Here is a 12178-nt window from a genome sequence, read left to right as displayed (position 1 = left end):
GAAAAGTTAAACTGGAGATAATTTAAATTTTATTCATAAGTAAATTATCATTAGGAACATAAATCATGTGATATCAGAGAAAAATTGACCTTTTTTTTAAGATACAAGTACAGAAAGTTGCCCGTTAGCTTGCCTTTTTCACTGCTTTGGTTACTGATGATAGTGTTTTTATTCTTAGTTTTTTACCTTTCCCCAGTTTGTACATTCAAGATTTCTTATTTAGAGCTATCTGCCCCACTTTTTTTTTTTTCCGAGGAAGATTAGCCCTGAGCTAACATCTGCCAATCCTCCTTTTTTCTGAGGAAGACTGGCCCTGAGCTAACATCTGTGCCCATCTTCCTCTACTTTATATGTGGGATTCCTGCCACAGCATGGCTTGCCACGCGGTGCTATGTCTGCACCCGGGATCCGAACTGGCGAAATCCTGGCCACTGAAGTGGAACCTGTGAATTTAACTGCTGTGCCACCAGGCTGGCCCCTGCCCCACTTATTAAAAAGAAACCAGTTCACAGTGGACTTCAATAATTGTTGTAATTTTGTTGACCCCAAAGTACTGGCTTTTCACAGATATTTTGCTCAATTTTTAATCTAACTTATAAATCTAGTCACTAATAGTGTTTTAAATATTTGTGTAGTTCTGTTAATATGCAGAGATTTGAGTTTTGTTGATGGCCTAACTTCCTTCAGTCTTCCGAATTCTCTATCTTTCCTATAAACCCAGTGAGGTCAATTTCCTAGACTCCTGGCTTTTAGTGTACTATAGTTTGGGATTTACAAATTATATTACTATCTTAATTTTAGTATAATAGGAACCTTCTCTCTTTTTTCAAAGCCAAATAACTATCCAAAGTAAATTGTAGAAGACAGATTTGAATAGTTTATTTATTGTGACTCAACTATTAAAAACTATTTTCCTGATGGAGGCAGTGTTCTTTAGGTCTTAGCTACAAATGACTGTTTCCTTAAACTACTGCAGATCACAGCAGGTTCACATTGTCACTTATCTGCCCCCTGAACAAAAATTTTGATAAAGTAGCTAGCAAAGGATTTAAAATAACATGTTCTTTTGCTTATGTTGCCCATTTCTACTAATTGAAAAGATGATTTAAGAAATACATGGTAGAGGACAGATGTTAGAAAGAAATCCTTTTTGGTTAGAGAAACCATTGTGAACTCATATCCATTTATAGATGGTGGTATGCTAGGGAGTAAATACTGTGGGATGTTTAAAGATAAGGAAACAGTTTCTACTAAATTATCAATTTAGTTATAAGTGGGTTTTAATTAGCCAAGTTGGTTGCATCATTCTCTATTTTAAGGAGTCTAATTTAGTAATTTGGGTTTCTTGTTTTTGAAGTCAGGAGTTACTTTTAATTCATTGCTTTTTTCACTGTGATAAGTAGAACTCTGCTTTAAATAAAAGTGACAATGCATATAAAATGTATAATTTTGGGTCAGAGAGCTTTCTCTTGATATTCCAGCTTGTAAAATGAACAGGTAATTTTTTTTCCTTTTAAATTATATATTTTTTCCTAGTGTAAAAGTAAAGCATATTCATTATGGAAAACTAGGAAAATCCAGAAAGGAATCAAGACAAAAAGAAAAATCACCCATAATTCTGTAACCCAGAGAATATCCACAGTAAAACAAATTTTTTTGGCCTCATAATTGGGATTATTTCTTGTATAAATTTGGTACGGGGAATACATTTTAGGTACCTGTTGATAGAACGAATAATCTTTGCTTTCTGAAAAACTGAAAATGTATTTTGTTTATTTCACTTGAATTTTAAATCTTTTTGCTGCACTGCTTATTTTCTTTAAAGAGACACTGAGAGCCTCTTTCACCAATGAAGCTGCCTTTTCTAGGTGACAGGCTAAAATTCTGTTTTCATATAATCCTAAATAGCATAAGATTACTTAACAGACATTTCACTGTATTTGGAAGGAATAGTTAAGATGCTTGTGAATATGATCTCGTATGGCACTCTATTTTGTTTGGTATGACTGGCTTGTTTCATAAGAAGGTGTTGGTCTAGATCTCTGCTGTCCAATACTGTAGCCATTAGCCTATGGCTAAAATTTTAAATTAAAAGTAAAAATCCAGTTGTTCAGTTACACTAGTCACATTTCCGGTGCTCAGCAGCCACATACAGCTAGTGGCTAACATATTGTCAGTCAGAGAAAACATTTCCATCATCACAGAAAGTCCTTTTGGACAATGCTGATTTAGATGCTGTCACATAAGAAAATGGTTTAAAGAACTGAGATGAGTGCCTGATATATTAGGTGCTATGTTAGGCACCTTACATATGTAATACCAACCTTGAGTAAGTTTATTGATGAGGAAACTGAGGGTCGGAGAGGTTAGTTAACTTGCTTAGCATCACACAGCTAAAAAGAGGCTTGAGTCTATGTGATTCCAAAGAACTATCCCACAGTACTAGGTGGAAGCTTCAAAGATAGAATTTGCCTCAATCTTCTAAGAATACAGCTTTCCAAGGATGGAAATAAGGTGATGTTTGAAGTAGGTAACTATTCATTAGAACAGCTTAAGCTGAGCCTGAATAACCATCTGTCAGGAATACTGGAATTGATCCCTCTGTGAGGAAAGTTGTTAAATATGTTCTAAGAGTCTGTGGATTCATAATACCTATGCAAACAATGAATTGGGAAAATGAAGTGTTAAGTAACATTTGCTACAGCATATTGATACCTTTTTCTCCCCATTTTCATCCCTGCTTGGATTCTTTGAGGTCTTCAGTGAAAACTGCTGTATGGTTATTTTTTCCCGTGTTAAAGACAAACTCTGCCCAATATACAGGAGTACAGCAAGTGAGGTGGAAAAGACATTACTGGGCAAGCTAGAGAAGTTATGCCCTTGTTTAAGTGGGTATCCTTTACTGGTATTCAGTCTTTTGTTGCCCTGTGTAGCCTTTTGTTGTGGGTCCCAGAATTGTACCTCATGTGATAAATTACAACTCTATGTTTATTCACACATTAGACATAGGTTATTTTTGCAATTTTATTTTTGCTTACACATTTGCTTAATCATCACTGAAATTCTAGGCCAGGTTCAGGTAACTGAAGAGCCTTTATCACTAGTTTATATTGTCTAGACCCAAGGTAGGCTGCAAACCCAGTCTGAAGCAAAATGGGAAATAACATCTTTCTAAAGATGGGCTTAGAGATTCTAGTCCAGTAAGTTAAGATGTTTCCTTTCTCTGGTAGCGGGGCTGACTCATACCTGTAAGAAAACATTGAGACAGTTCACTAGAAAAGATAGTTGTATCAAGTGGCAAAACTGTACAATATATATTAATCCCAGAAGTCTTAAGATAAAACTAGTTTAGTAAAGATTAAGGCAATGCTATTCTCTTCACTGTGTATTAGTCCTAAAAACTGTCCTTTCCTTTTGTCCCTTCATTTCACCCCTGGAGGCTCATATAGCATAGACTGCTTGATACCAGAGTTCTTCAGAGAATAACAATTACTTTGGACTAGCAGGCTTAGAGCTAGACATTTTCTGATGAAAGTTTTCTTTAGTGGAAGTGCTCAAACTCTTCAGAACATTGTGTCTATAATGTAGCTTTCATGCTAGGCATAGTGCTGTTTGCAGCTTTGTAGGTGGCATTCAATACACAAATTAAGGTTAAGAACTTATCTATACACCCAAGAGGTACGGTGTGATAAATTTCTACAACTGTTTTCAAATTCTTGAGAAGTAATATTTGATTACTTATAAGAAAAAAGTCTTATTAACGATTTCAAGTAAAAAATAACATTTCTTTAAAAATAGAAAATGTATTTGCTGTTTTAAGTTGTACATTTTCTAGGTAAATATTTATATATTAAGTTTTTCAATGATCATGAGAAAACAAGGAATCCTACCTGGCTGCTAGGCCACCATTCACAGGTATAGCCAAGATAACAGGGTACAGACCACCAAAAACAAGACCAACCAGTCCACCCCGTGTTATGGTACAGGTTTCACAATTCAAGTCACCTAGGAAAAAATTAGTTCTGGAAATGAAGGTCATGATAGTCAAGTAAACGATTTAAATAATGCAAAGTCCCCTTCTATGTATCCCAGATACTCAATTTTCAGGCAGTAATACAGCAAATGCAATTCTACAAGGCATGTTAAAAGGTATAATTACATGTCCTGATAACCTAAAATAGGCAGGAATAACTGATAAAACCATCTTAGGAAAAATTCTCTAATTTGTTCTGAACTTGAATATAATAATCTCAGTTTGCACTGCTTCTAGCTTTCTGCACTTGAATTAGCAAACCTGAGCTAATATTTTTCTGTCTTCAAGAAACTTTTTAACCCATGGGAATTTTTCTTTTTACAATTTATACTTAATCTTATTTTTTTACACTATATAGTGTGATTTTATTTTTATAAAATTCTCTATAATTTTATTCATTTCCAAATTAGTATAAGGTACAGTAAAAATCGAAAGCTAAGTTAATAGTTTTCACTCAGTCAGTTCATTGGGCAGTAGGTTTCCCTGGATTGTAAAAATTCTTTCCACACAGATCATGGGGATTCAAGCAATATACTCATCCAATTTAAACAAATTTGAAGCAGCACTTAACAGAAGAGAATTTAAATGGACTGCCTCCCTTTCCATCACCATCAGTGGTAAGATTTTTATTTGAAATCATTAATCAAAAAACTTCATGATTAGCTGTACTCAAAGCACTCAGCACGTATGGTAAATTGTCTAAAGGAAATCAAGTCTCCATATACTTGATAATTCTTAATATACATTTAGTGTTTGAGAGATTTATTACATAAAGAGTCTTATTCCCATAAAAATTTTGTTTCCCTTTAAGGAACTTCGCTATAAAATATTTCTAAAGGGGCCAGCCAGTGGCACAGCGGTTAAGTTTGCATGTTCGCTTTGGCGGCCTGGGGTTTGCCAGTTCGGATCCCGCGTGTGGACATGGCACCACTTGGCAAGCCATGCTGTGGTAGGCGTCCCACATATAAAGTAGAGGAAGATGGGCACGGATGTTAGCTCAGGGCCAGTCTTCCTCAGCAAAAAGAGGAGGATTGGCAGCAGATATTAGCTCAGGGCTAATCTTCCTCAAAAAAAAAATGTTTTTAAAAACTAAGGCAGCCAGCATTAAAAAAAAAAGTTTCCAAATATTTCTTACTCTAAGCACTGTGGGAAAGATAAGTTAGGAAGGAAAGTATTTGGAACTGCTATGTATGCATTTTACTTGTTTGGTAGACTATACTAATATGAATTAACTGCCACTTTACATAGAGAGGCTAACACGGTCCAGTCTTATCCAAGCACTGACTACATAACAGCATATAACTACTTGATATTAATATTTAACGATTAAGGTGCAAGTATATATACCAAAGCAAACTCTCGGGTGATAGTGAAATAGAATTTACCTGTATTCAACGGGAAACTTACAAAACCTTTGTAAGATAAATGCGCCGTCAAAAATGGGATCACCGCCATTGGTAAGCCAGCAGCTATACGAGCCTGTGTCACATTTAAGACACGTCGAAAAAGGCTGTTTGCTATTAGGCCACAGAGAGCAGCATTAAGTCCGATATATGTTGATCCATGTTCAAGTAGATTCCTGAGTGGGTGAGAAAAAAATAGTAACTTTTTCTTTGGCTCTATTGTGTGTGTGAGCTCTCCAACAATTCTGGCATGTTAGAGAATTTATCAGGACTTAAGGAATAACAAGATACAACATTTAACACTTAGAGCTCGAAAAACAAGAACCTTTTAAAATCCTTATGTTTTACATATAGATTTTTTTTATGCTAAAAGGCTTTTGAATTTGTCAATACTTAAGGATACAGTGAAACATTTGGATTTTGCAAAATGTATTTTGGGATTTTGCAAAGGACATTAGTATAGCAAGAAGAGCTTCTGAAGAGTGATTTGAATGCCTCTCCTCTGGGCTCCCACAATACCCAATAATTACCTCTCTAGCACAACACATTATAAGGTGGTAGTATCGTATAATCATTGATTTGCATGTCAGGCTTCCCCACTAGGCTTTAAACAACTTGAAGACAATGGATACAAAGATATATTCGTCTTGGTTTCAATAGCACCTGACACAGAAGGCATTCAAAAAGGTGGAGGTAATAGATTTCCTTTCGCTTTTCTCTGAAGCATTAGTCAGGGTTGGGGGCTTGGAGGAGTGCTAACATGCCAGGTACTTGACAACAACCCATTGAAATAAAGAGAATAAATTGATGTTTTGAGATAGTAAGTGGTAGAACTGGTTTTTAAGCCAAGGTATTATGAGTTTAAAATGTAATGTTCCATGAATTATTTAGTTTGGGGAAAAAATTACACCTAAAATCGCTGGATATTGAAAATACTCCAATTCAAACTCTTCAGCCCATCGCTTAACTTTTTTACCACCTGCCTTGCTATCTACAACACAGGGGACCTCTTTAATTTCTCACTACTCTTACTTAGGCAAACTAGCCACACAATAACTTCTAACTTCAATTTAACATTTATCTTAAAACAGCTTTTCTAGGAGTTCCTAATTGAGCTTCCTACATTGTATAAGGCATTACTTTTCTTACCTATCACTTTGCAATCATAATGTGCTTGTCATTCAACCACTGAGCATATACTACATAAAGCAGACTTCAGTGCTTTCATAGTTTATTATTGGAGGAGGAAACACATGGAAACTTGAGATACAACGGAAGTCTATTAAAATAGTAATGGCAGTACAAGAGAGAGGCAGCTTAGAAACTTACGGTACGTGAGATAATATTTAAAGAGTAATGATAGCCTAGAGAACCTACCAGATAACAACAACAGAAATCACAAATATGAAGGACCTGTGTATTTTTGTGAGAGCTTGAGGGAATGGGAAGCTTAAGCACTTGCTCTAAAATATTATTATTTTCATAGCAATCCTGTGAAATATACATTATCTCCATTTTAGTCATAGGAACCAAGGTTCAGACATAAGTAATTTGACCATATATATTTTAATAAGTTGATAATTATGATTATCAATATATTTATATATTATTGTTAAGTATTCTAACAAAAACATAAATAAATAAATAAAACAAAGAGTGATCTGGAATCTGAATAGGAAAGTTTGCTGTCTCCTAATCGGATTTTAATTTTCTATGGCTTAAAGTCACATTTTTTAGTTAATAAGTACAAAACTGTTACTAGCTAGCAGCCCCTTTGCCAGTCAATTTTCCAAAAAAGTGCCTATACAACTAGAAACTCATGACTTTTTGATAAGACATACACACAAAATAACTAGACATATGAACTAAACATGAAATTTAAGATCAAATTTAACAAGTGGCAATGAAATATATGGTATGTGAGAAATTACTCTGTATTTCAAAGCCATCCGTTTTTCATCTGAATTGCCACCATGCTACCATCACCACTCACCTGGATTACTATGCTAGTTTTTCAGCTGGTCTTTGTACTTCCTTTCCTCTCCTATCTTAAAGCTATTTTCCAAAAAACAACTGGAATGTTCTTTAGAAATGTTAACTGGATCACATCATCCAGCTTAAAACTCTTCCTGTTCCTTCAACCTTATGCCCTCTTCTCTTGTACTTAACTAACATTTGTTCCTCAAATATGACAACCTCCTTGTTCTCCTGTGGCCTAGGCATATGCCATTCCCTTTGCCTGAGATAGTACCCCTCCCTGATGCCCTGGCTGGCTCCTTTTCATCCTGTTTGGTCGCAGATTTTCAGTTTAAATGAAACCTACTCAGGCCTTCTTGCCAAGGAGGTCTAAGAATATTTTGTGGAAGTGAATTGTAGTTCATTCAGTGTTGCCTTCAATGATCAGTATTTTTCCTATATAACCTTTTTCTGTTTAATCTCTTAAAGATCTTTTAGCCATGATCCCATTTCTCTGACGTTCCTTGTCTAGCTATGTCTAGCTATGTGTGTTACACGGCACTCTTACACTGGTAAGCATAATAATGGAAGTGAATTGAGAAAGAAGACGATTTAAAGCCATTTTAAAGTTTTGTTATTTAAATGAGTCCATAAATGTTTACATTTGACTATACTCTAAGCCAAACAGAAAAAGTGAAAATCACATAATTAGATATGTCCAAAGACAAGAATTCTAGCCTCTATTTCAAGCAAATGGCTCAGCTCTCTGGGCCTCGGTTTTCTCATCAAGACAAGAAAAAGGGCTCAGTTTCCTTCTGACATTCTATGTTGTTTATATTCAAACCAAATAAATTTGAGATAATGAATCGATGAAAATCCACCTAGTAAAAGATATTTTTAAATTAAGAAGGGGTCTTACCTTTCTGCTTCTGGAAGTTGGTTAATTTTTCTGGTTATGATATAAAAAATTTTTTCCTTGACAGTATCATCTGGTTCATGATCTTCCATCTTGAGCCTTAAAAAAATTAAAATACCATTTTTCAATAATGTATATCTATAGAAAAACAACAAAGGGGCTTATAAAAAGCCTTCTGAAGACTATACATATTTAATTTTAAAAGACTTAACTCTAGACTGAATCCATAATCTGAAAAATCAATGCATACACACCATACCAAAGGAAAAAAAAATCAAAGTGAAACAGAAACCAGAAGATGAGAGGCAACACATAAAGCTCCTAGGAAATACAGAATGTCTTTATAACCCTTAAAAATATTTCTTGGGGCCAGCCTGTGGCCTAGTGGTTCAGTTCAGATGCTCTGATTCAGCAGTCCTAGGTTTAGTTCCCAGGCGTGGACATACTACACTCGTCAGCGGCCATGCTGTGGCTGAGACCCACATACAAAACAGGAAGATTGGCACAGATGTTAGCTCAGGGTGAATTTTCCTCAGCAAAAAAAATAATAAAAATAAATTTCTTAATTCACAAGTAACACTAAACATACAGACATTGCACTAATATTAACTAATTAACATTAAGAACATGTTCATCAATAGATACCATAAAGATAAGCTAGTGTGGGAGAAAACGTTTGTGATATAACTGACAAAGGAGTGGTTAGTACCCAGAATATGTAAAGCAGTACAAATCAGCAAGAAAAAAGCAAACAACCCAATAGAAAAATTGACAAGGTTTGAACAGACACTTCATAAAGAGGAAAGCTAAACAGCCAATAAACATGAAAATATGCTTAACTTTGTTATAATCAGGGAAAGAAAAATTAAAACCACAGTGAGATACCAATATATATCTACGTTAGCTAAAATAAAAACCTGACAATTTCAATTGCAAGAATGTGGGGTAACCAAAAACTCTCATATGCTGCTGGTGGAAATGTAAATTGTACCCAATTTGGGTACGACTACTTTGTAAAAGAATTTGGTATTATTTAGTAGGTAGAAGACAGATACTCAGCAGTTTTACTTCTAGGTATACCCTAGAGCAGAGGGCAGCAAAATTTCCCTTTCAAGGGCCTGACAATATTTTAGGCTTTGTCACATACAGTCTTTGTTGAATACCTTTTTTTTTTTTAAATAACTCTTTATAAAAATCATTCTTAGCTGGCTGGTCATACAGAAACAAGCCACAGGCTGTCTGGCCCACAGGACAGTACTTTGTTGATCCATGCAGTAGTTGTGAATATCAGAGTAGAGGGATGGTGAATGTGAGTTTGACCATGAAGATTTAGCTCATTAAACAAGATTTCAGGGTAGCAGAGTTAAAAGCAAAAGTTCAGAGATAACAGCAAAGAACAACATGCTTTTTTATGTAATTAATTTTTTTTTTTAAGCAGAGCATTCTTTTTTTTTAAGATTGGCACCTGAGCTAACAACTGTTGCCAATCTTTTTTTTTTTTTTTGCTTTTTCTCCCCAAATCCCCCCAGTTCATAGTTGTATATTTTAGTTGTGGGTCCTTCTAGTTGGGGTATGTGGGACAGCACCTCAACATGGCCTGACAAGGGACGCCATGTCTGCACCCAAGATCAGAACCAGAGAAACCCTGGGCTGCCGAGGCGGAGCCAGGAACTTAACCACTGGGCCATGCCTGAAATGAGATTTTCTTAGTTCACTACCATCCATTTCCTACAAAATTAATTTACAACACTAACAAATATTTATTGGGTACCTGTTAAATGTGAGAGATCGTTTCGAAAATGCTGAGTGAAATGAAATTTCATATTCCTAGACTTAAAATTAACCCAGTAAGTACAGTACAGGCTTAGAAATTTACATTTAGGTTTCCTGCAGTCCAAATTTTTGGGGGCCTTGATTACAATAACACGATAGACACAATCTCTGCCCTAAAGGAGCTTTGAAAGATTTTTTTTTTTTTTTTTTTGAGGAAGATTAGCCCTGAGCGAACTACTGCCAAATCCTCCTCTTTTTGCTGAGGAAGACTGGCCCTGAGCTAACATCCATGCCCATCTTCCTCTACTTTATACGTGGGACGCCTACCACAGCATGGCGTGCCAAGTGGTGCCATGTCCGCACCCGGGATCCGAACCGGCGAACCCCGGGCCACTGAGAAGCGGAACGTGCACACTTAACTGCTGTGCCACCGGCAGGCCCTAGCTTTGAAAGATTTTATGTGTTGGGGAGTGGTGGTGGCGAGATAAACAAATTCAGTATACATAAAGTGCACGGTGCATATGTCGGAAAGAAATGATTTCTTCATAAATCCCAGCCTAATGCTATCACTAGTTTTCTGTTCTATGCTCTGCATATTGGTGAGGTTCCGAGTTCTGTGAACGAGTCATTTCTACAGTGTGGCTATTAAGAGTCACCATTAATTCGGTAAAAGTTCTGACTGGCAGTCCACAGTAGGCCACTGTGTCTCCTTTATTAATAATAAATCCCAAAGACAACGCCACCTTTAAATACTACAAACGTTTCAAAAGCCTTTTGCCTTAGCTGTCTCACGTCGCTTGAAATAGCTCCAAGATAAGCAATGAGAAAAGTGAGGCCTCTGAAAATCGTTAGGCCAAGGCCACGCTGTCAACACCTGGCAGTAAACCCGGGATTAAATTCAAGCGCAGGCATTTTTTTTTCCTATTGGTGTAATTTAAATATCTTTTCTTCTAGGGTGGAAAGTGAAGAGACAGTCGGCGCCCTAGGGCCGACTCCCGTCCACCCCTTCTGACCCAGTCCCGGGACCTCGTTCCCGCGCTGGATTTCTCCTGACACCCGGGCATCTTCTGCACCCCTTCCCCCGGAACGCCGGTACCTTATGCTCTCCTCCCAGCAGCGGGTGCCTCCTCCAGTCTTCCTCAGCAAGGCTGGGGCTCACGGCAACCTCTACCCAGCTCGCCCGCGCGCAGCCATCTTTGGCTGACACGTGACTCGGCCGGAGGCGGGCGTGGGGTCGCGGCTGCTGATTGGGCTCCCGGGAGGGAGGTTGCAGGCTGCGGCGCCTTCCTTCTGAGGGGCTTCCAGCCCTGGGAGGTGCTGGGCCGCCCAGCGGTGGGGTTTGGCCAGCCTACAGGCTGTGGCTTACAGCCTTCTTATGTGTTACAGCGTTCTTCCGCCTTACAGGACAGAGCTTGTAGAAATTGTGAAATTTGGAGATGAAAGCTGCATGACCCTAAACCTGCTCCTACTTTTGGCACGTTATTTGACTTCCTAGCCAATAAAGTGTTCGGAAAGTGAGAGAACCGCCTCCACCCCAGCCCTTTTCCTTAAGGTTCTTATGGCTGGTCAAATAATTAAAAAGGAAGGTTAGCAGGAGAAAATCAAAGTTGACTAGCATGTATATATGGGAGAAACTCAGGAGAAAGTGAGTAACTCAGCCAACTAGCTGAGGCTGCCTGTTTAAGTATCTTCAGCTACAGACAAGGAGGACATTTGGGGTAGTGATTTGGGGCTTCAAAGGGCAGGAAGGCAACTCACGTGGAAATGGAAAAGCAAATGTTTGGTAAATAGAACTTTGATAAGAGTGGGCTTAGCAAGGATCCTCCCAGTCTACCGGAACCCAAAGTTATCTATGGTGATGGCCTGTCCCGGGGACAGGCCTTTATTTTAAATTTCTTTTAGGCGCTTAGAGGGGAAAGGTGGAATGTTCTTCCTGAGTCTGAGCCCTTATTGTCTTCAGCTCAAAATAATCCGCATACCAGAGTGGCACATCTTGGGGAGGCCTGCCCTGAACCCCATCAAAAGCCTACCTCATAGTGTTGGCAAGGGGTATAACTGCACAGCCCTTGGCATGTGATGGGTACTTAGTTAAAAAGA

The 12178-nt window shown here is 37.6% G+C and overlaps 1 protein-coding gene across 1 annotated transcript; it reads right to left on the bottom strand.

The window, feature by feature from the left end:
• Positions 1-3006: 3006 nt before the first annotated feature.
• TMEM126A (transmembrane protein 126A) lies at positions 3007-11326 on the bottom strand. The gene is made up of 5 exons (XM_046638495.1): positions 11178-11326; positions 8312-8407; positions 5419-5612; positions 3891-4005; positions 3007-3246 (listed from the first exon to the last, which is right to left on the bottom strand). Exons 2-5 carry the CDS (start codon positions 8398-8400, stop codon positions 3054-3056), a joined length of 591 nt encoding a protein of 196 aa, XP_046494451.1. The 5' UTR covers positions 8401-8407; positions 11178-11326; the 3' UTR covers positions 3007-3053.
• Positions 11327-12178: the final 852 nt, after the last annotated feature.

Source organism: Equus quagga, chromosome 14 (genome assembly GCF_021613505.1).
Source record: "Equus quagga isolate Etosha38 chromosome 14, UCLA_HA_Equagga_1.0, whole genome shotgun sequence".
In the NCBI taxonomy this organism is placed as follows: domain Eukaryota; kingdom Metazoa; phylum Chordata; class Mammalia; order Perissodactyla; family Equidae; genus Equus; species Equus quagga.
This window is presented reverse-complemented; position numbering and strand designations above follow the sequence as displayed.

Coding starts and splice junctions, on each gene's coding strand:
- TMEM126A (XM_046638495.1), bottom strand. CDS start 8,400: ATGGAAGATCATGAACCAGATGATACTGTCAAGGAAAAAATTTTTTAT. Junction 5,613..8,311: donor CAACTTCCAGAAGCAGAAAG/GTAAGACCCCTT, acceptor TCACCCACTCAG/GAATCTACTTGAACATGGAT. Junction 3,247..3,890: donor AATGGTGGCCTAGCAGCCAG/GTAGGATTCCTT, acceptor GTTTTCTTACAG/GTATGAGTCAGCCCCGCTAC.